The following is a 22,392-nucleotide window of genomic DNA, read 5'->3' as shown; positions in this document are numbered from 1 at the left end:
ATATAAGAAGAACTTGCCTAACTGTAATGGACACTTAATGAATAAGAATAATGGAAGTACAAAAGAGTAATATAATTAACTCAAACTCCAGCTACTAGTGTGGAGTATAAGCTCTTCAAGTCGACAGTAAGAGCTTAGCAAAAAAAGAGGTACAGGTTTTTAAAGAATCGGCTATCTGTATGTAAAGCCTTGAAGTTGCAAACATCTAAAGAATAAAACGCCCTTTGGTTAACTACCAACTTGACACACGTGAATAAATAGCTGAACAGACAAGAGCAAGATCGTGTGTAACATGCATTGTGGACCAATCAGGCTCCCGTTCCGGATTCTAAATAGAATCGCACCCGCGTACGCGCAGTTTGTCTTTCAGAAAGAGACAAAACATGTGCACCGAAGCAAGGGCAAGTAGGACAGGAGATTGAGATAACGTTGACGTTGGAGTAATAGCGCCACCCGTCGACTTGCGATTTATCGCACGAGAGGCTTCTGTTAACGACGGTATAAGTCCTCTTTTCAAGTGTGTGGAATGTAATTCTGGAATAACAAGAGTCGGGTTACGGACACGGAAGCTGTTTGTATAAACTTTAGAATAAAAGACGGCAGCCTTGTTGGCTGAGACCCGGCCTCATACGAAGCCGGCGGTCTTGGGTTCGAAACTAGGGCATACTAGTGTGATGAACATATACAGTTTTCATGCATAAGTCACGTTTTATACGTATTTATAAGTATGACTGCATGGGATCGGGCTTCTATTTAGCGCATAGATTGGCAAAGGGGTCGAAAGCTATCATCTGACTGTCCTAAGTAACTCAGATTAACGGACAGATTGATCACACCGAGATCAAGTGTTCTACAATTTATTTTAAAATGTTATGTGTCGATCACCAAAAAGATGGATTTTGGGTGTAGGCATTATGACAGCCTCAAGTACTGCTGTAAACTATATGGAAATCATAATTAAATATTCATGCAATTAATCAAATATCGTACTTACTTCGTTGAAGGATTAACGCAATAATCGCGACCGACATCGGCGCATGCGATCTGCATAAATAAATATAATGTGCTTGAGCGTGATAAGAATTATTCGTCGTGATTAACGTTGTACCTTATTATATCACCAATCTATTATATATGAAATCACATTTAAACCAGAGGAGTCCAGTTAATCTTATCAGTCCAATTGTGTTTTGAATCTTTGATGGTTATATTAGCAAAGTCTATTCGAATCCTGGTCAGGGCACCAATAAATAAGTTAATAAATTAGTTACTATAGTAACCGTTTCACAAGGAAATAAACGTCAAAGATATAAATGTAGTTTCTACAACCATAAATATAGTCCGACAGGAAATAGTATAAAATAATTTAGGGCGCCACTCCCTACGTAACTGCCACATTTTTCACGAATGCTTAAACATGGCAACAATTTAGTATGGAGTTTTTTTAGTTCCATTTTATTTAATTTCTACTATTTTGTGTCGCACTATACATAAACTGATGTTTTTCCTTCGTAATTTTGATACTGTCAGTCACACAGTCAAATTGAACATATTATGGTCCATTACATATCGTAAACGACCAAGACATACAACTCGTGATATACATCAGCTGTCATGAGACAATATCGTATTGCACCCCTGTTGACTGCGCACGCGCATACTCGTGTGGTAACCATTATTTATTTACAAATAAGACAGCGTACAAGACCTATCACCGTTAAACCCCGCGCATCTAAGCTTTGTTAACAAAAGCTCTCATGTTTTATCCTTTCTTGTCCTGTAATATTACTAGTAGCGCGAGCGCGAGCGAGTGAAATTCCTGGTCTAACTGGTGTACCGTGAGCTCTAGATACGTAAAAACTATTCTTAATCGGAGAGCTCTGTTATACTGGTATCAATAACGACCAAATTCAACCACACTCGGTATATGCGTGTTGAACAACACCCCTGGAATCCAGCCCGTTTTGCCAAGCTAACAACCCACTTGCAAAACTACAACGACCCATGTTGTTCCACCCCAAAGTCACTTAAGCCGTACTTCCTTTATTTTTAAATCCGTTTAGTAGACTAACAACGCACGTTTAGAAGAATAATGTAGCTTTTCACTACACGCTCTAAACCCACTTTGGACACTTTAGGGACCTGATCAGTTTAAGTTCACACGGTTCAAAGAATAACATCCCAACTCACTCTGGCCTTCATATGCACATGGGACGTTCTTCTATTAAATTTCTATCCGTTTAGTCGAAGCTAACAACATGGTTTTAGAAGAAGAAGAGCGTATGTCGTTGGATGTGTCGGTGTGACACGGACATTGTTGTGTTGAGGGTTTAGGGGTGGGTTGAGATATAGAGCCGTTTGGCGATCCGACGCACGCGACGCGCGATTAGTGGACGACAGTTGGGTTTACATGGGCGAGGAGGCTCATCTTACCAGTGCGACTGTGACGTGTGACGTCGAGGTCTGGGAGGCTGCCGTAAACGTCATAATTCGAAGATCGAATATCTCCCATCTCTGTCAACACACAAAATTCGATTATCTTGAGTTCGCGCTAGGCGCCTTACAACAACTGAGCAATCGGAAAACACACTTCTACTACGCGTTGGATTGGCCTTTGCTTGGTTAGCTTTTATTCAATACGATACAAACATCAAAATGAAGAAAATCATCAAAAAGAATAACGTCTGAGCTCCAATGATTCCAATGACAGAGGGGCTCATTTCGAATCGGCTACATCCTCTCATCTAGCGAAGCGATTGGTTAGTTTCTTTGGCGGCCCTGGTTTACTCCGTTTTATCAACTTCATGGTACACTTAAATTCCAAATTCCGTACAAACACGACCGTCGCATGTAAGCCCCGCAGATGTCGTTAAAGGTGATATACCAGCGCGCGCCTTGTCGTCGCCGGTTTAACAAACGATAAATACGGGTAGCGATTTAGAGACGCGTCCTCAGACACCTCGGTTTATACGTACAGTGTTTTCGGACGGGGTTACATGGGGCTACAAGACAAAGTATACATACCTTTCGTAAAGATATACAAAAGTCTACACTGCACTACACTACACATATGTACCTGCAATGTGTTTTATAGAGATGCAGTGAAATTTCATTGTACATTGTACTATTTCCGCGCACACCCTTCGCAATACTGGTCTGGCACTTTGCTATTCGGCCGACGAATACGCGTGCCCGGTGTGGCACTGCTCTGCCCACGCAGGACAAGTTACCTCGGCACTCAATGACACCTGCCGCATAATTACCGGATGCCTCAAACCAACTCCGCTTAATAAGCTATACCCTCTGGCAGGAATTGCGCCCCCGGAAACCCGTAGAGAAGTGGCGTGTAGCGTCGAAAAATTGAAGCAGGTACAAGACCCAAGGCATCCTCTCCACGGCCACAAGCTACCACCGTCTCGTCTGAAGAGCCGTAGGAGCTTTATGCGGTGCACTGCAGCCATCCGGATTCCGCCGTCCCAGAATCGACCAGCCCACTGGGAATATACCCGCGCCCCTCCTGACGACTACGTCCGCCCCGCTGAAACGCTTCCCGCTGGGCATAAACAGCCGTGGCCGATCTGGAAAGCCTTGAACCGATTGCGCTCCCGGGTCGGCCGTAGCAAGGAGAACATGCTGAAGTGGGGCGCCCTAAGCGGCTCAGACACCCAATCCCAATGTGGGACAGCTCCACAAACGATGGAGCACATGATATCCTGTCCAGCATGCCCGCAGGCCTGCTCTGAGCGGGATCTCCGTGATGCGACAGACAGGGCGCTAAATGTCGCTACCTTCTGGTCCCGCACAGTCTGAAACCATCGACACGAGAAGAAGAAGATTGTACTATTTAAAGAATAAATAGGTAGGTAATAGGTACAATCAGCTGCAGAGATAAGTAGTAGACTAAGTATATTCGTAGTGCGTATGTTTATTTGCAGCCAACTATCTCTGTAGTGTACTGTACGTAGTAGGAGTAGGTACTAATGTTGAACACAAAGCGTGCCAATGTAACTTAAGTATCACCAGAAAATGAGAAATTACACATAGAAGACGTCAGAGGAGTCATAAAAAAACTAATGTTACATTTTGCATTGTGAAAATGTGAAATTCTGTTTATATTTAGACAATTTGCTGCCACGGGGAGAGGTACTTCCATTCGGGGCGGGGTTAGGGATGCCATACGTCAGGATTTCCCCTGACATGTCAGGACTTTTGGTCCTTGTCAGGATTGGGGGGGCAATTGGAGAGTGTCAGGGTTTTTCAATAGAAACCTCAACTAACCACTAGAAACTAGCTAAAAGTTTAGTTTAGTGAGTTGGGCAGAGGATAGGGAAGGTTATGATGTAGCTACAGCATACGGTGGCGAGTTAAAGGTCTAGTGGCCCACTGGTTAATCTTTTGGAGAAATTATCGTCCAGGAAATTATATCAGGGTTTATAGGGTGATGTCCGGACTTTTGTCAGGATGTTCCATTTGTTCATATGACAACCCTAGGCGGGATGGAGCGTGTCCGTTCTGTATGAAATATTATTACTTATTCTGTGACACGAGCCCCGCAATCTCCGCATGCCAAAACGTGTGCCATTAGCGAGCCGCGAAAATTTGCGACACGCGAACTGTCGCATGCAACATTTCCGACGAATTGATTGATTTGCTAAACCGGGAGTAATGCTCGTTTGGTACGTGTGGAGTCTTAATTACACTCGTGTTTACGGTAATCAAAATAGTTGGCGCGCATTTATGATCATGCAATATTCTGTTAATTTGTTCTGGTAGCTTGGGGTGTTGGTTTCTCTCACTTATTAATGATTCACACCACTTAGCCTAATTTGGCCTGACACATATCTGCGCTGACTGCAGGTAGTAATATATTCTACAGCTTATTCTCTGAGCTATTTATACTAACAATAACAGAAATCCACCGCCATAATAATACTAAGTACTACTATTTTGCACGAAGTGTTCCGTTCGTGATGGCGACAAGTCGCCAAGTCCCTTAAGATAATGGCTCCTCTACACGATGGGCCATCATACTGGCCCACTAAGATGGGCCCGCGTGTAGAGGGTAGTGGTGTCGGATGGCTTATGGCCATGGCTCATGGCAAAAAAAAAAAAAAAAAAAAAAGTGAGATACTCATCTTCCGAGCTGGTAACAAGACCCTACCAATAGTTGAGCCGGTGACACTCGGCGGCGTGGCCTTGAACAGAGTATCCAGTTTTAAATACCTGGGACATGTAATCACCGAGGATCTAAAGGACGATGCGGATATAGAGAGGAAACGCAGGGCACTGGCAGTAAGAGCTAATATGTTGATTCGCAGGTTTGCGCGTTGTACAGTGGAGGTTAAGAAAACATTGTTCATGTCGTATTGCCAATCATTCTACACGTGCGGCCTGTGGATCAATTATAAGAAGCGTGCTTACAGTGCTCTGCGTGTCAAGATGTACTAACTCTAATATTATAAGTCTGTATATAACTAACAATCTATGGGCAATCAGGCCTGAAATAAAGAATTTTATTATTATTATTTATTATGGCGCGGCGGGATGGCGATGGGATGGCCGCGGTGTCGGTTTTTCGTCTGCACTTCGAAGGAAGTGGGCCAGTGATGGTGCGTACGTATCTACACGTGGCCTATTCCATAGTGAGTGCTCTCAACCATCGCATGGCCATCTCGCTGGACCAGCGCTGGGCCATCATGTAGAGGCGGCATAAGATATTACACTGTGTTGTCGGCGAGGGGTCCTGCATTTAAGAGGGAACTACGTGTTCGTCCATACAAAAAGAGAACATGATTTTCCACTTCTAAATATATATTTTTTAAAGCGAAACCTATAAACAAAGTGATTTATTAAGATTTAGTTAGTGGAAACCGTTTAAGGAATAATCCTTTTAACACAGTAAATCATCGTAGGTATAGTAGGTATATATAAAGGGCGGAAAGCATATGACACCTCTGCATTTGCAAGGATCTATCTATACGATACGCGATCAGTCCGCTTACTATTCTTCACTACTGTTTATCACCATTTAAAAAAAACATCTCTTTTGCCAGAAACGTCACAAATATAGCAGGTTTTCTTTAAAGGCAAGCGAAATTCATTTATCCATAAGAAGAGCGGTGGATTTTCATAATGCCGTCAGCGAGACGCGCGCGGGTCAATCAAATACAATTACTATGTGGCTTACAACGGGAGGTAGCCCAGTCAACAAGGGTTCCGGTACGTAAGGGGCACGGTATAATGATACAAAGGCCTGTTCATGATAATTATTTTGCAGTTTGGATAATTTGAGTAGCAGGACTAGAATAGAAACGTAGAAGGGTGTCCATAAATTTATTCTTTTATGTATTAGTCGTATTGCGATACTTTAAAGTTACATTGCTTATTATTATTTTCCCCTGTATCTGTAAAACGCGTTTTGATTGAAAGTTACTTTATGTAGGTATTTGACAGTCGATGATAGCTATATTATCTTCTCATGACACTTGTACCCAAACCAAAAATAAATAAAAAAAGTTGTTAAGATTTGTTGGTTCGTTGCATTCGGTCAATCCTGTAGAAAATATGGAACCTTGTATGTTATGGCAGATTATCAGTACCTTTAATTTGAAATACGGGTAAACGCCTAACCGTCGGACCCACGAATTAATAAACTAGTGGATGTGAAATGACTCCTATTTAGTATGAAAACCAGTGTCGCTAAACTCACACATTCATAGCCACGTTAAAATACGTCACACACTTACAAAATTGCTCTGATTCGTAGCAACTTTCCATACCAAAAGGTTATTACCGGTGGACATTTCTCGAACGAATATCAACTGTAGGCTACATGAGTGACGGTTTAAAGTATAATGTCAAAGCTATATGACATACGACTCTTTCATTATCTCATTAATCTCACAAAAGCTCGCTCAACGTTCACCTAATACAACTACTCAACACCAGATGGCGTTATTTTATATAGTTTTAAAATCACTTACTTTTTACAGGCGAGAAAAGGGCTAAAAAACCAGTATAAGTAAGGTCTAATTACGCATGGTTTGTTACGGATCTCACGGTCACGTTACACTAGTGTTTTCGAGATCTCTACACGCCTGCGAGTAGCTAACCGTTGGAACTTCGTTCCATTCGATATAGGGAGGGGACAGTGTAATCGGAGTGTTTTATCGATATTTGTGTGTTCAGTTAGGTATTGATATTTCATTACCGTATGTTTTAACACATTTAGATGATACTTTATTTATGATTATAATATAGGTAGTGATAATCGTGATTGTATGAAAAATAATATGTAGTACAGTACAACAAATATCTAACTAGAAATTTGTTTCTTATTAATTGACCAACTAGGTTGTTAATGTGAACATTAAATATATCTTAAAGTCAAACAGATAAAATCATAGTTCTTTAAAGGTCTATTAACTCGGTATTGCTGTTATTTTGTAATAACAAATCTGCAATTACTTACATAGGTAAGTATTCGTCTTTAACAATATATTTACTTGTAGCAGCATTTAAGGTCAATCTAGACGGGACAACCTGATTAAATTGTCAAATTAATTGTATGGTGTGAAAGCATACATGAAACTGGCTCATCGATCCCACTTGATTTGATTGTAAGATTGTGACCTATCAAATCAGGAAGGGGGGCGGCAAAATTCCAATATTTGACGCTAGTTTGCGTGGTATGGAACACTTTTTATTAATTTAGTGAGCCCGAATGTCGCTAATAATTGCTAAATTAGTAACTAAGTTTTAGGCGCGTGGACGCTAGATGAGATGTATGGCAATTTTATCCCCAGAAATCTTTCTCTAAGAAATGCTCCGAGCTAGTAGTAGTGCTATATTTCTGCGGAAACTAATTTTCTTGCCCAGTAGCATTGATCCATTTATTTTTAATATCGGCATCTTGTGGGAACCTACAATAATTAATAATAAAGAAATAGAAAATATAAATCGTTTATTCATGGCACATTGCATGCATTGTACGCATAAGTACATTAAGTACCTAGTCTAATTATTTTAACGATGAAAATATGATGGGTGTAAAAAACAAAAACGTATGTAAAGGAATACGAAGGTTTGAAAGGTTGCCATGAAATGACCCCGACTTAACTTAGTGCTTGATGACCAGAGCTGCCATATTTACTTAGACATTGATTATCCCAAATAATAATTAGAAACGTGTCTAAAATAATAATTTATTACGAACCCAACATCAAACTTGAAATATCGTAACTTTAACTTTATCGATATAAATATCGACATTGCGCAGCATCTGAGTAGCGAAGTTATTTGACATTTAGGATAGCGAATATTCCAGATAAACGTAAAGAATAGTGACAAAGGATTGTAAACTCTAAGTTCTAACTGATAAAATATAGATTTACTTAACGAACATTCGTAAATAATGCAAAGTAAACAGATTTTTCGTATTTATCGGATTATATTTAAATAAATAACCACCGGTGATAGGAAATACCTCCACGTGAAAGATTTTTTAAACCGCTGTGATTTCTGCAGCTTAATACTGCACAATACGGCATTTTAAATTTAATTATCAATTTTTGTTAGACGAGCGTACGTACGACGTGGATGTCATTCGAGCATGAAGTTTACACAACAACTGAGCATAGTCTGTGCATAAAGTAAGTCGGTCGCTACTAACTGTCGGATAGACGGGAACGCCCACTTGCCATCTCCATCCTACTCCGTGAGTAACACCACGAATTAATAAACTAGTGGATGTGAAATGACTCCTATTTAGTATGAAAACCAGTGTCGCTAAACTCACACATTCATAGCCACGTTAAAATACGTCACACACTTACAAAATTGCTCTGATTCGTAGCAACTTTCCATACCAAAAGGTTATTACCGGTGGACATTTCTCGAACGAATATCAACTGTAGGCTACATGAGTGACGGTTTAAAGTATAATGTCAAAGCTATATGACATACGACTCTTTCATTATCTCATTAATCTCACAAAAGCTCGCTCAACGTTCACCTAATACAACTACTCAACACCAGATGGCGTTATTTTATATAGTTTTAAAATCACTTACTTTTTACAGGCGAGAAAAGGGCTAAAAAACCAGTATAAGTAAGGTCTAATTACGCATGGTTTGTTACGGATCTCACGGTCACGTTACACTAGTGTTTTCGAGATCTCTACACGCCTGCGAGTAGCTAACCGTTGGAACTTCGTTCCATTCGATATAGGGAGGGGACAGTGTAATCGGAGTGTTTTATCGATATTTGTGTGTTCAGTTAGGTATTGATATTTCATTACCGTATGTTTTAACACATTTAGATGATACTTTATTTATGATTATAATATAGGTAGTGATAATCGTGATTGTATGAAAAATAATATGTAGTACAGTACAACAAATATCTAACTAGAAATTTGTTTCTTATTAATTGACCAACTAGGTTGTTAATGTGAACATTAAATATATCTTAAAGTCAAAAAGATAAAATCATAGTTCTTTAAAGGTCTATTAACTCGGTATTGCTGTTATTTTGTAATAACAAATCTGCAATTACTTACATAGGTAAGTATTCGTCTTTAACAATATATTTACTTGTAGCAGCATTTAAGGTCAATCTAGACGGGACAACCTGATTAAATTGTCAAATTAATTGTATGGTGTGAAAGCATACATGAAACTGGCTCATCGATCCCACTTGATTTGATTGTAAGATTGTGACCTATCAAATCAGGAAGTGGGGCGGCAAAATTCCAATATTTGACGCTAGTTTGCGTGGTATGGAACACTTTTTATTAATTTAGTGAGCCCGAATGTCACTAATAATTACTAAATTAGTAACTAAGTTTTAGGCGCGTGGACGCTAGATGAGATGTATGGCAATTTTATCCCCAGAAATCTTTCTCTAAGAAATGCTCCGAGCAAATGGTGCTATATTTCTGCGGAAACTAATTTTCTTGCCCAGTAGCATTGATCCATTTATTTTTAATATCGGCATCTTGTGGGAACCTACAATAATTAATAATAAAGAAATAGAAAATATAAATCGTTTATTCATGGCACATTGCATGCATTGTACGCATAAGTACATTAAGTACCTAGTCTAATTATTTTAACGATGAAAATATGATGGGTGTAAAAAACAAAAACGTATGTAAAGGAATACGAAGGTTTGAAAGGTTGCCATGAAATGACCCCGACTTAACTTAGTGCTTGATGACCAGAGCTACCATATTTACTTAGACATTGATTATCCCAAATAATAATTAGAAACGTGTCTAAAATAATAATTTATTACGAACCAAACATCAAACTTGAAATATCGTAACTTTAACTTTATCGATATAAATATCGACATTGCGCAGCATCTGAGTAGCGAAGTTATTTGACATTTAGGATAGCGAATATTCCAGATAAACGTAAAGAATAGTGACAAAGGATTGTAAACTCTAAGTTCTAACTGATAAAATATAGATTTACTTAACGAACATTCGTAAATAATGCAAAGTAAACAGATTTTTCGTATTTATCGGATTATATTTAAATAAATAACCACCGGTGATAGGAAATACCTCCACGTGAAAGATTTTTTAAACCGCTGTGATTTCTGCAGCTTAATACTGCACAATACGGCATTTTAAATTTAATTATCAATTTTTGTTAGACGAGCGTACGTACGACGTGAATGTCATTCGAGCATGAAGTTTACACAACAACTGAGCATAGTCTGTGCATAAAGTAAGTCGGTCGCTACTAACTGTCGGATAGACGGGAACGCCCACTTGCCATCTCCATCCTACTCCGTGGTCGGACCTAATGGTCACTCAAATGTTAACACCACATACCTTTACATCGTGTAGATATAGGTACCGTGTGATCTAACTCGTTGACTAGACTAGCAACTATTTATTCAGCGTATGTCTCGCGCTGTGACGCTGACGCTAACTGTCGCCATTTTGGCGCGGATGGCCATCCAAGATGGAGGCGGCGTGTGCGCAATATTAGCATTGCTGTTAGGGAATATTGTTAGCATGATCTACCGGTCATCAGAAAACAAAAGTGCGCCGACGTAATTATTCTAACTTGTATATACTAGCCGGATAAATGGATTGACGATCGATTTAGAACTCTGTGCGTAAAGTATTTGAAGTCATAATTTAAGTAGGGTTCTCTGATGGAAAACTGCTTTGGAAGTTAGTTTGATCGTGAATATGTTGATGTAGTGTAGTCGCTTTTAGATGTAAGATTTACAAATAGCAAACTGGTTAAAGGTATATTTTTGATCGACTTGATGATTTTTGTAGCATGCGTATTTATTTACGCCACGCACGACTATTTTATACATATAATTAGGATTGCATTAAGGTGAACCGTGCGCGTTTGTGGACGTTTTTGGCGGTCAAAGCCGTTTTTGGTCTGCACCCAAAACTATGAACTGCTTAAGTCATAATACAAATGATGTAAAAAAAATGTCTCATAATTCTTTATTACTGAACCTGGCTAATATTATCTCTAGCAATCTTCAATTTACGACAAATTGACCTTTGCTTTACGCTCACAATCTCTAGGGTCTAAACTCAAATATTTACTAGTTTAAAATAAACACAAAGACTCGTCTGTAATGTCTGTATGATTTTTTGGCAAGCATAATATGGTAACAGTCTTGTGAAAATTCCGCTCTATCTACATTCGAGAACCTGTTCACTTATATACTTAACAAGCTTTTGCCCGCGACTTCGTCTGCATGGAATCAGTAACAGCAGCTAGAGTAAGTATAGCCCCTGGATAAAGTGTAATAGCCATCATTCAATTTGAGCATAAGCTTAATAATCTTAATATGCTTACATCAATTATCAGTGAACTCATTGACTCTCTTCTCATCTCTCTTCTCAATTCCACCCTGCTTTTCACTCTATTTAGGGATAATTTTCGACTTAAAAACTATCCTATGTCCTTTCCCGGGACTCAAACTATCTTCAAGTTTGAAGAGGCAACAGACAGACAGACACACTTTCGCATTTATATACCTAGTATGGATAGCTGAACCATAAGGTACAGAATTGAATGACATACACCCAAGCTCAGTAGAACTGCTGTCTTAATTCGAATAAGTCGTATTACCATTTGACACAAGTCGAGAGTTACGACGTTTAGTCGGTTCAAGTGTTAAAGTTCAGTGTTGAGAAGATTAACAGTCATTGTGTGGCGATAACCTACAGTTAGTGTTTAGACTTTAGACTCTTTAGAGATCAGTAGACGCTTCAGGCTATCATGCTCTCATTAGCAGTGGCCTACTGGAGTGAGTGAATATCTTGTAGGTACGAGTAGTAAAACAAATACAGGATGTGTTCAAAATTATTTTAAACGGGTAATTCACGTATTATTAAGTCGAATAAACACTCGATATGTTTCCATCCAATTTTCGAGGATCTTCTTGAGAAAACATGTCGAGCGTTTATTCGACTTAATATACGTGAGTGACCCGTTTAAAATAATTGTATTATGTTAAATATGGCCCAAAAATACTTAGACAATAAATTTTACTGCGGCATATTGTTGATAAGTTGGACCTATTGTTCCACATTTTTTTATTATAAATAATCAGTGATCAGCGATAGCGATCGGTTATCACTGCTGTAAATTGTTTTATTAGTAAATTGTAAATTGGATAAGAGTACATTGTGGCAATACTTCAGAATGTTCCATACATGTTAGTACTTAATACTATAAATACAATATTGCGGGTCTACCATACAAATCCATATAGTTATCCATACAAACATTTCTACTAGGAAACTATTAGATTCCGCGATGTAGCAACCGCATCACCGATCACTGTAAATAACTTAACGCTCCTGTTAATTACTCTTTTAACCCTAAATTCCAGTTTTTTCCAAACGCGATGAAGCACATCCCAATAACGAGTCTTATTAGTGACCGTACAAAACCTCGGATACGAGTCAATCATCGGACGGTAGCGCCAGGCGCGCCGAGAACCATATACGGCACGAGTGATTTGCGACGCGTCGGTTACTGTAATAACATAATACTATATTTATTTCCTATGATAAGTATAATTAGGTCAGTGAAAAGTGCAAATGTGAAAAAACACCGCGAAAACATCGTACGAAGAGTAGGAAATGACAGTTACAATAGTATTAAAACATCTTAAAAGAGCACATTTTCGAAGGTTTATATTCAGGTTGAAAATTAATGAAAATGAATCTGTGGAGGAATTAATGTTTCTGATTGATTAATTAATCGTCGTTAAATACAGTAAACTTACAGAAGTGTCAATTAAAATCTGAAAATCTCGATTACATTGCAGAGAGTTTGGTAAAATCGGCCCTAAAAAGAGAAAATATATATTAAAAAAAAAATTAAATACGTCTTGCGTAACTTCTCGATATTAGGCAGTATACTCAATTACTAATAAATGCAAGTCTTGATTCTTTCCTTCCGTTCTTCTTCAAATTCTTAGGTTGACTCTACTTTGCTCTGCTGCTGCCAAGTTTCCATGACCTGACTGTAGTCACTACAGTGTAGTGTCTAATCTAATGGATACGGGAAGCCAACCATTGATACCATGCGCATGCGTCGCGACAGGCAGCCGTTTCTTTCATCAAAACTTGTGACATCTCTTGGTGTCAGCTCGATTTCTGAGGATTTTTATTTCTATTTTAAACGTTACATCGGAGTTGGTACTTAGTCGTTAAACAGAAAACAACTAGAGATTAGCCTCCACAAGACGATGCTTGGATCAAAATATATGTAATAAACTTGCTGGCAACAGCAGACTTTTGTTTAAAGTACTTTATTAATCGGATTCCTTTGTTCATCCATTTTGTTTTTGTGATTGACTGATCGTTATCTATTTTACTATTTAAATTCGCTTGTCGCGCCCGGGAATTCCAAAAAATAAACACTATTTTATTCTACTAGTCGATACAGTTAATGTCAATGATAATATTTCTCTAAGAAACACGAGATTTTACACTCGTCTGTCGTACAAAATATCCATAAAATCGAATATTCAGTACTCAAGAATGTTTTTAGACAAGCAAAATTAGAGAAAATGAAAAATCTTTGAATGCAGTTTTGTTTCTTTTTAAAAATAAAATTATGTTTCTTTGTAAAATGAGCTAACTTAGGGTTTTAAGGCACTTTCTCTCCAGGACCCAATAATTTGTTTCAGCCTATTATATATCTAGTTGACTTGTTCTTATTCAAAAGTATCTGCTACAGTCTAATCGTACTCCAAATACTTAGGTAGAGACGTAAAATATGTAGTAGATATTTAGACGCGTAGTCTCATCCGCTATTATTGATGCTGAGTGTAAATCTGCCGGTTTTCTAATTCTACATTGAATTATGTATGAAGTATTGATCAGACGATTCTAACGTCTTTATACAAGTGTATATGTCTAAATAAGAGTAACACACGCCGAATATGGTCGGGTGGAACGTATCATTTAAGATTATGATATATTGCCGTCGCGGCCGTCATGTCCTGTTTACGTATTTATAAGTATAAATCATATAAGTGAGATGTCACGCTATTATTATGGGTTGCGCGAGCGTGTCAGTTTATGGGTAAACCAGGGTAAATTGATCTAGAGATTCGTAACAACTATACATGTCCGGAAGGAGCTTTTATCTGACTCGCCTGCGTTGGGTGAGCATTTGGGATTCCATGGACCCAAGTTCTAAAGCCGTCTAAAATGTGCCTATAATGTTTTCCTAAATTGGAATAAGTACGCTTATGAGTGCTCGCTCCATACATGGCTATCTTTACTTAAGTATTGGAGGCATGGTAAAACTTGTTATCAAAATATTTGATAACGGTTTGTGGCTGTGTTGACACGGTTTTACGTGGACAAGAAGACCAAATATTTAGATGTAACATTTTTAGAGCGTAGTGATCTCATAATCAGACTAACTTAAATAAAAAGATGAATCTAAACCATCCAATCACTCCAGCACACACAAACATTTAATTGTCATCAAAATTGATCTAAATTAATTTCTAAGAAGCAGAAACGTCTGCGATCGATGCTATTAAGCTTAGAATAAATTTAAAAGTGGAAAAATTACTGCCTTGGGTGAGACTTGAACTCACGGCCTCTGGATAAAAAAAAATGATCTAGTCAAGGTCAACAAACTCAACATTTCGGCAGTTTACACAAAAATGCATAATTATTGATAGGTTCAATTGGTTGTTAGGCTTCGTAGGTGTTTGACCGTTTGAGTATGATCCCTAAAAGTACGAGTAGGTTGTCTTAAGACTAAAAATTTTATTAAATCAGTCAGTACCTACTGAATACTGACTGTATTAAACAGAGATTTTTCGATGACACATGCAGTTATTGCAAAACAGAGCAACAAAGCAAGCTTGATAATTAAGAACACAGTTCAACGCAAGGGTATTACGACTTCGTGTAATGTCATAATTAGGGAAATGGCATTGAGTGAAATATGCTCACAATTATTCATTCCGTCAGTCTATGGAGCAAAGTAAGTGTTAGCGCGCAAATCACAGCGCGCTTTTATCTCCTACGGTCTACATCTAGGCTTTAACGGTATTGTCACGTGCTTTAATAGCCAATTAGCGTTTTAAGTACAGTTGACTTCGTATATACATGACTTCATAGAAACATGAGGTTTTTGTCCTCAAACATCTGATATTTCAAGAGAAAAATCAAAAATTTGAATTTTTTGTTGGGCTTAAGGTATTTAGTGTAACTACACAAAAATTTTGTTTATTAAGTAAAAGCACTGGCAGGTGTGTAAAATCTACTTGCGTATTGGCTGTGTAGTGCGGGAAATAGAAACAAAAAGAGATTAAATTAGGTCCTTATTCAAAACAAAATAATTTATAGAAAGCGCCAATTGTAACTTATTAATGTATGGAAATTAGTTCACATCTGCCATCCCGAATAATTCCCGATACATTTGTAGTTTTCGAATGGATTTTGTCGATAACGATTGCCATCTTGGGCATACCTCAGAGAAATATCTTTTGTTAACTTTCGTGGGCCCAAATTCTTCTAGTATTCGGCATAAACGTCAACTGCCACATATATTAATGTAGCCTAGAGCCAGGTGCTAGTCTCGCATTCCAATAATAAAATTCAAATGTACGAAACTACTTTAATATTTTGCCGTAGAGCCCTGATTAAAACTGACACTGGCTGTCAAACGCTCTCGCACACTTTATGTCGTCGTATTCAGTGCAAATTAATGGGTTACGGCCATAGCGAACTGATTAGCTTCGTGAGCTTCGTGGGCAGGATGGCCACTTGGGCAAGGTATTTCTATTGCTTACCCAGCCAGGGCGAGTCGATGGCTCTGAAAATCCAGTACAAAAAATAACGTTACGCTCATGCGATTACATTAAAGTCGAACTTTTTTCTACACTCATTACAAACTATAACCAGTTCGTAAATAAAAAAACCTTGGCCCGGGAAGAGTAGGAATAAGAAACTCAATGAGCAATAACCTATCATTTAACATAAATTAGGTAGTACATACATTATTAACAAGGCTTTTTTACCTAATATAATAATATTCCTAGGTGCGAGTGAGTCATGTTCGGTTGACAAATTGTATGGGAAAAAGCAAGTTTTCTTTAGAATCTTGGACGCAGCCATGAGGCGAATTACGTATAGTTTACTCTCTAGACGGTATCGGTATATCAGTTAACTTCCGAACTCGCTTTCTCACGTAACCGACGGGAATACACGGGCAGGTTGCGCAGGCGGTGACAATTAGCGCGGCTCGTGACCGCGGCGCCGCACGTGCATGTCACCGCGACAGGTGGATCCGCGGGGAAGAAGACCAGGTCCGAACTGTCGCGGTGATCGTACGTCCACTAATATATTGAAGCTTCTTAGTTCTCAACTGAATTACGTAGTTGATTGATTGTTCCGAACCGCCGGTGACAATTAGTGCGGCTCGTTACCGCGGCACCGCGCGCGCATTTCGCCGCGGCAGGTAGATCCGCGGGGACTAAGAGCAGGTCCGAATTGTCGATCGTACGTTCGCTAAAATTTTATAGTATGGTTAGTTTCATGGTTGTCAACCGAGTTACGTTAATCAGTCCATTGATTGTAACCGCCGGTGACAAAATACAGATAAATGTAAGTTCTATATAGCTTTCCCTCATTTTTCACCTTAAAAAAATATTTATGCGATCAGATATAAACTTTTTTCCAATTGCACAGTTGTTAGCGTTGTAATAGCGTCCGAAATTGACGTTCGCGTTTCATATGTATCATATAAGACTAAATTTTTCAACGCTATCGATTGTCTACAATGGATATCGATAAATAAGGTAAATCGTCACTTTATTTGCTTCCGTGAAATTGATTTCATGAACCTACTGATAAAATTCACCACATACAATAATTTCCGGGTTATCAGTTTCCTATGTTCAATTCAATGCAAAATGTTCCTAATTAAATTCGAAACACCCACATCAAGCGATCTATAGGTATAATCAATGTCCTATTTTAGCGCATCTACTCCACCAACTTAGTCTATGGCCTAAGACTATTAGCTATATCGGCCCCAATTAAAGATACCTCATGTTCAAATAAACGATCCTCCTAAGTGTTCGAGCCGCTTGAAGACTTAAAAATAGCCAGAACGACTTTCTAGAAGAGACTGCGTGGATTTAAATTAATTAGGATGCTGTTAATCAGGGACTTAGTCACGTATTTCCACTAAGAATTTTGTAACAGTGCCAAAAAAAACAAGAATAAAAAATCAACGTATTTACTTAAGATACCTATTTATGCGAATAGGTTTAGTAGGTGATAGTTATCTGCTTGTTACGTGTGACGTTATATAACTTATATATTACGTAAACATTTTAGTATACGGCACTTATGATTGAATTAATCATTACGCATGTTCAATCACTTTTATAAGACCTCTTTTGTGTATTTTTTTTTTATAATTATTTTCTGAAATAAAAAGGTTATTATTAACATGTAGGAACTTGCCTAATATAAAACTTATTTTGTTACAGAACTCCTGACACCCCCAGGCCACGGCAAGGTACCATTTTAATAGTTAACGGTTAAATAATTTAGCAAATACTACCCATGAAGATGAAATGACAACTAAGCAGTTAAAATTAACGGTTATTTTAGACAGGAAGGGTTATCAACAGGGATCTGAATAGGTATTGAATTGTTATTAGATAATGATATTGAACAGATAGTATGGACATGGCCGGACATTGCAGTACGTTGTGTAATCTGTGGAAATGAAATTATTTGTGGTATTTTCTATAAAAAAGGGACCTTATTGTCGATGGCGCTTACGCCATTATTAATGATGCTCCGATATAAATACAATGCCGCGCGACGCTGTGCGGCGTAAGCGCCATCGACAATACGGTCCCTTTTCATAGAAAATGCCCCATTTATTGCATGGTAATCGCTTGACATGTGTAGCTAATTTGATAAAGCCTTTTTTTTCTTAAAAAAACAGCACTCGAACACTGTAAGCTCAAAATTATGATATTGCATATCCTTGTACTTAATGTCAATCAACGAATTATCATCATCTGTAGGCTATGTAAATTCAATTAAATTTCCTACCCATTTTGTACTTTGTCATAGTGAGAATAGTATGAGGTCTCTAGCGACTTTAAGTGTATTGATTGTCACTGTGACAAAGTACGAAATGGATCGGAAATTAAATTATTTGACTGTACCTACCTATCTATGTTCCTTTAATAGTCACGAACACAACAAACGAATAAAAATTTAAGTAATTTTGTTGGCTTGTTGCGTACTTTAACTAGGGCCACTACAAAATGGTTACACGTTTAAGTACAGTCAGCAATAGTATTCGCTTAGCACCTTTGCATACAAACTTTGCATGCATGGGAGGTTACTCTTCTCTACAGCTGACTGTACATGAAATTTGTTGAGCAGGAAATTAAATCCAAACCGCCACGAAAATACCTCGCCACAGATTGTCATAGTTAATTCCTAAAACAAGATATTGGATTTAAAACGTTTGGCATGTCCATGTTCAGACTGCGTACCTCAAACTCGTGAAATTTAATCCTATTCAGACCATTGGTTAGCCAGACAGTGCGACTATTACTTAAGATTTACAGTAGTGTAGAATTGTGATGATTAGAGCAAACATTTATTGTGCGTTTTTATTGGCCATAAAGTTGCGTTATAAAGACAATTTTCTTGGCGTGGGAGCTCTAGTGCCTTACCACTAACCTCTTGCCGCTTAGGCTTCCCTGTTCAAACCTTATTTTAGACAACTAAAATTTTTTCTCAAAAATGGACGGCAAAGTAGACGTTGCCGGTTAAAAAGTATGTCGCGAAGTGCGTAGTTTATGGTCAGTCAAAAATTTAAAAGTTAAAAACATTGCAGTCTCAATTTCGGGACTGCAATGTTGCATACAAATTCCATTATTTGTCGAGTTGCAAACTTTTTAAAAGTTGAAGTGACCATATCAAATGAAGGCATAGGTCCATTAAACAGCCAAACAGATGATCAGTACTTATTATTATAATGTTGGTACCGCGACTATTTAGGTGTCTCAAATAGGTTGGCGTATTTTCAGCAGAAAAATACACTTCCATTTTTAATTAAAAAAATAAAACGGCGGCAAATCAAATCATTTACTTTTTTCTGTGAAAATATATACATAAGAACGTTGCTTCTGTAAAATATTTCTATTATATTTGCATTTATTGCGCCATTTTTGAGAAAAGCACTATATATGACTCGGCTGGAAGGCTACTTGCTGGCTTCGGATTCAATTAAACGGACTCCCAAGATCGTCCGTTTAAAACGAATCCTCAGCCAGCAAGTAGCTACTTCCGAGCCTCGACAATAATGTACTATATATGACCTGAGAACAAATTGATCGATTATAATCATATACTGACAGTCATAATCACGTTCGCTAAAATTGTACTTAGGTACTTCTAGAAAACAAGCTTCTGCCCGAGACTTCGTCGCGTGTGATGATAATGATGATTGATAAAACTGTCCTGTCCTTCCTCGGGCCACAAACTATCTCCATACCAAATTTCATCTCAATCGGTTCTGTGGTTTAAGCGTGAAGAGGTAACAGACAAACAGTTCCTTTTACATAATATAAATTAGAGATTTGACAACTGCTTTACGTTAATCGAGACGTTGCATTGATGATACGAGATATACGAGTAATCTCCTAAATATACTGGGGTGGCTAAAAAAAAGCGTGTAAAGCTCCGAATATGTTTTCTGAATTTGAAAAGTTATAAAAATAATGGGTTTGTTTTGTTTCTCTAGCCGTTAGTACAACAAGCGTCTCTCCTGCTCCTCCAAAGTCTCCCGTCAAGGACCTTAAAGAACCCACCAAAGAGCGCCAGCGCAGCAATAGCCTGACGTCACCACCGCCCAGCAGGAAGAGGACCAGCTCCGGTATGTTCCAGGTGAGTTCCACGGTGAAATATGTATTGTGACGTAAATATCAAAGTACTCCGCCCATAAGCTTGGGCTACCACCGCCGTCAAACAGAAAAAGGAGCACAGGTGAGTCGCACATTAATATATACACAGGCATAACTTAAGACATATGATGGTGGATGGCGAGTTAATGTGCGAAAGACCGGCATATAAAATTGTTGGTTGTGAAGAGCGGCATAGGGCAAGAACTCTCGTATTTATATACGTACTTCGCTCAGACACAGAAAGGAAGAGATTCCCTCCTTCTGCTCAACCGACCTTCTTTAAGTAGAGTATGTGTACAAGTGCAAGAGTTAGAAGCGACGAAGCTTGTCGACGTTATTACCTGATCTAGACGGTCTTGTTCACATTGATCGTACCTATATATTCTGGCTTCTCTTATTGAGAAACAAGATTTATTACTAGATAAAGTCAATATGGGTAATTTTTTTTACTAGGTAACACCAACCTTTTCAGATACAAAATTTAGACAGTAAGCGGTACTTTTTCACAGGTTGACGAAACGGAGCCGCCGCCAAAGAAGCCCGAGCCCTCCCGAAAGAGGCCCGAAGTCAACGGCAAGAAGGACTCCAGTGAACCTAAGAAGGGGAAGCAAGAAAAGGACAACGCAAAGGCGAAGAAGCAGCAAAAGAAAGTGATAGAACGATTCGATGAAGAGGCTAAGACGGAATGCGTGTCTGCTTTCAAAGAGAGCGATAGTTGGGATTAAGAATAAATGTTTAAATCTGTATTTCTTGGATTTTATTACATTCCTGCCTTTACTTATTGGACAAAGACACAGACCCCTGGTTAATTAAAGTGGTCCTTTCATTTGACGAGATAAAAAATTATTGCTTCTAAATATAAGCATGATAAGACCCATGATGTATGTGAGCGAGAAAGCTTTAAATGTTTTTAGGGTTCCTTACCCAAGGGGTAAAAACGGGACCCTATTACTAAGACACCGCTGTCCGTTCGTCCGTCTGTCTGTCTGTCCGTCTGTCACCAGGCTGTATCTCATGAACCGTGATAGCTAGACAGTTGAAATTTGATGATGTATTTCTGATGCCGCTATAACAACAAGTACTAAAAACAGAATAAAATAAATATTTTAATGGGGCTCCCATACAACAAACTTGATATTTTTTTGCCGTCTTTTACGTAATGGTACGGAACCACAGAACTATATCACGTAACCCTTCGTGAACATCTTATGACTGTCATTGGCGATCGGCCGACCGCATATCTTCAAGCTTTATAAAACGGGAGTGTTGTGAATCCATAACCCTGCTTTGGGAAATACAATATACAGGAAACATAACAAACACGTAACACGATATACAGGAAATAATTCATTCAGAAGCACAATACGATGTTTTCCATTCCTGCAGCGAAGCTCGGCGTCGCCAGCACGTTTGGGATTTCCAAGGGCATTGCATTAGGGAGGCACATGCCACTTTGAAACCCCAGCTATGCGGCGACTCTTAATGAAGGCACCTACATAACACCATGTACAAAAGTTCTTATGTCAAGTTGCATATATAGAAGTTTTAGCAGGAAACGTATTAAGAAACGTATAATATGATACCGTGCATGTCAATGCGTAGCAATTGTGACGCTTTCAACCAAAAGGTACCACATTGTCGCTTGTCGATAAGGTTGATTTCTAATTGAAGCTATATGGAAATAGCGCCTTACTGACAAGCGACAATAAGTACCCTTTTGGTTAAAAATGGCACAATTAGACATATTAAATATGCAACGATATTTAAATTTTTCTCTACACCTGCTTATGAAATAATTTTCATTATAACCTGTTTATTATAGTAACCGTAACATAATTATTTCGAGTACAAACAGTTGACCTCCTACGTTGACGGAACAGTGGGGATTGTCCCATACAATGTCAAGTATCTTCATTA

The 22,392-nt window shown here is 38.4% G+C and overlaps 1 protein-coding gene across 1 annotated transcript in view; it reads left to right on the top strand.

Annotated features, from left to right (window-relative positions):
- Nucleotides 1-21,253, top strand: part of LOC134744133 (poly(A)-specific ribonuclease PARN-like) — a 47,359-nt gene extending 26,106 nt beyond the window's left edge. The window contains exons 12-14 of the mRNA XM_063677830.1: nucleotides 18,031-18,059; nucleotides 20,316-20,458; nucleotides 20,985-21,253. Coding sequence (XP_063533900.1) covers nucleotides 18,031-18,059; nucleotides 20,316-20,458; nucleotides 20,985-21,200 — 388 coding nt within the window. The 3' untranslated portion in view covers nucleotides 21,201-21,253. The remainder of the gene's footprint in view (nucleotides 1-18,030; nucleotides 18,060-20,315; nucleotides 20,459-20,984) is intronic.
- Nucleotides 21,254-22,392: the final 1,139 nt, after the last annotated feature.

This window comes from Cydia strobilella, chromosome 9 (genome assembly GCF_947568885.1).
Source record: "Cydia strobilella chromosome 9, ilCydStro3.1, whole genome shotgun sequence".
Taxonomy (NCBI): Eukaryota; Metazoa; Arthropoda; class Insecta; order Lepidoptera; family Tortricidae; genus Cydia; species Cydia strobilella.
The sequence above is the reverse complement of the archived record's forward strand: the minus strand, read 5'-3'. Positions and strand labels throughout refer to the sequence as shown.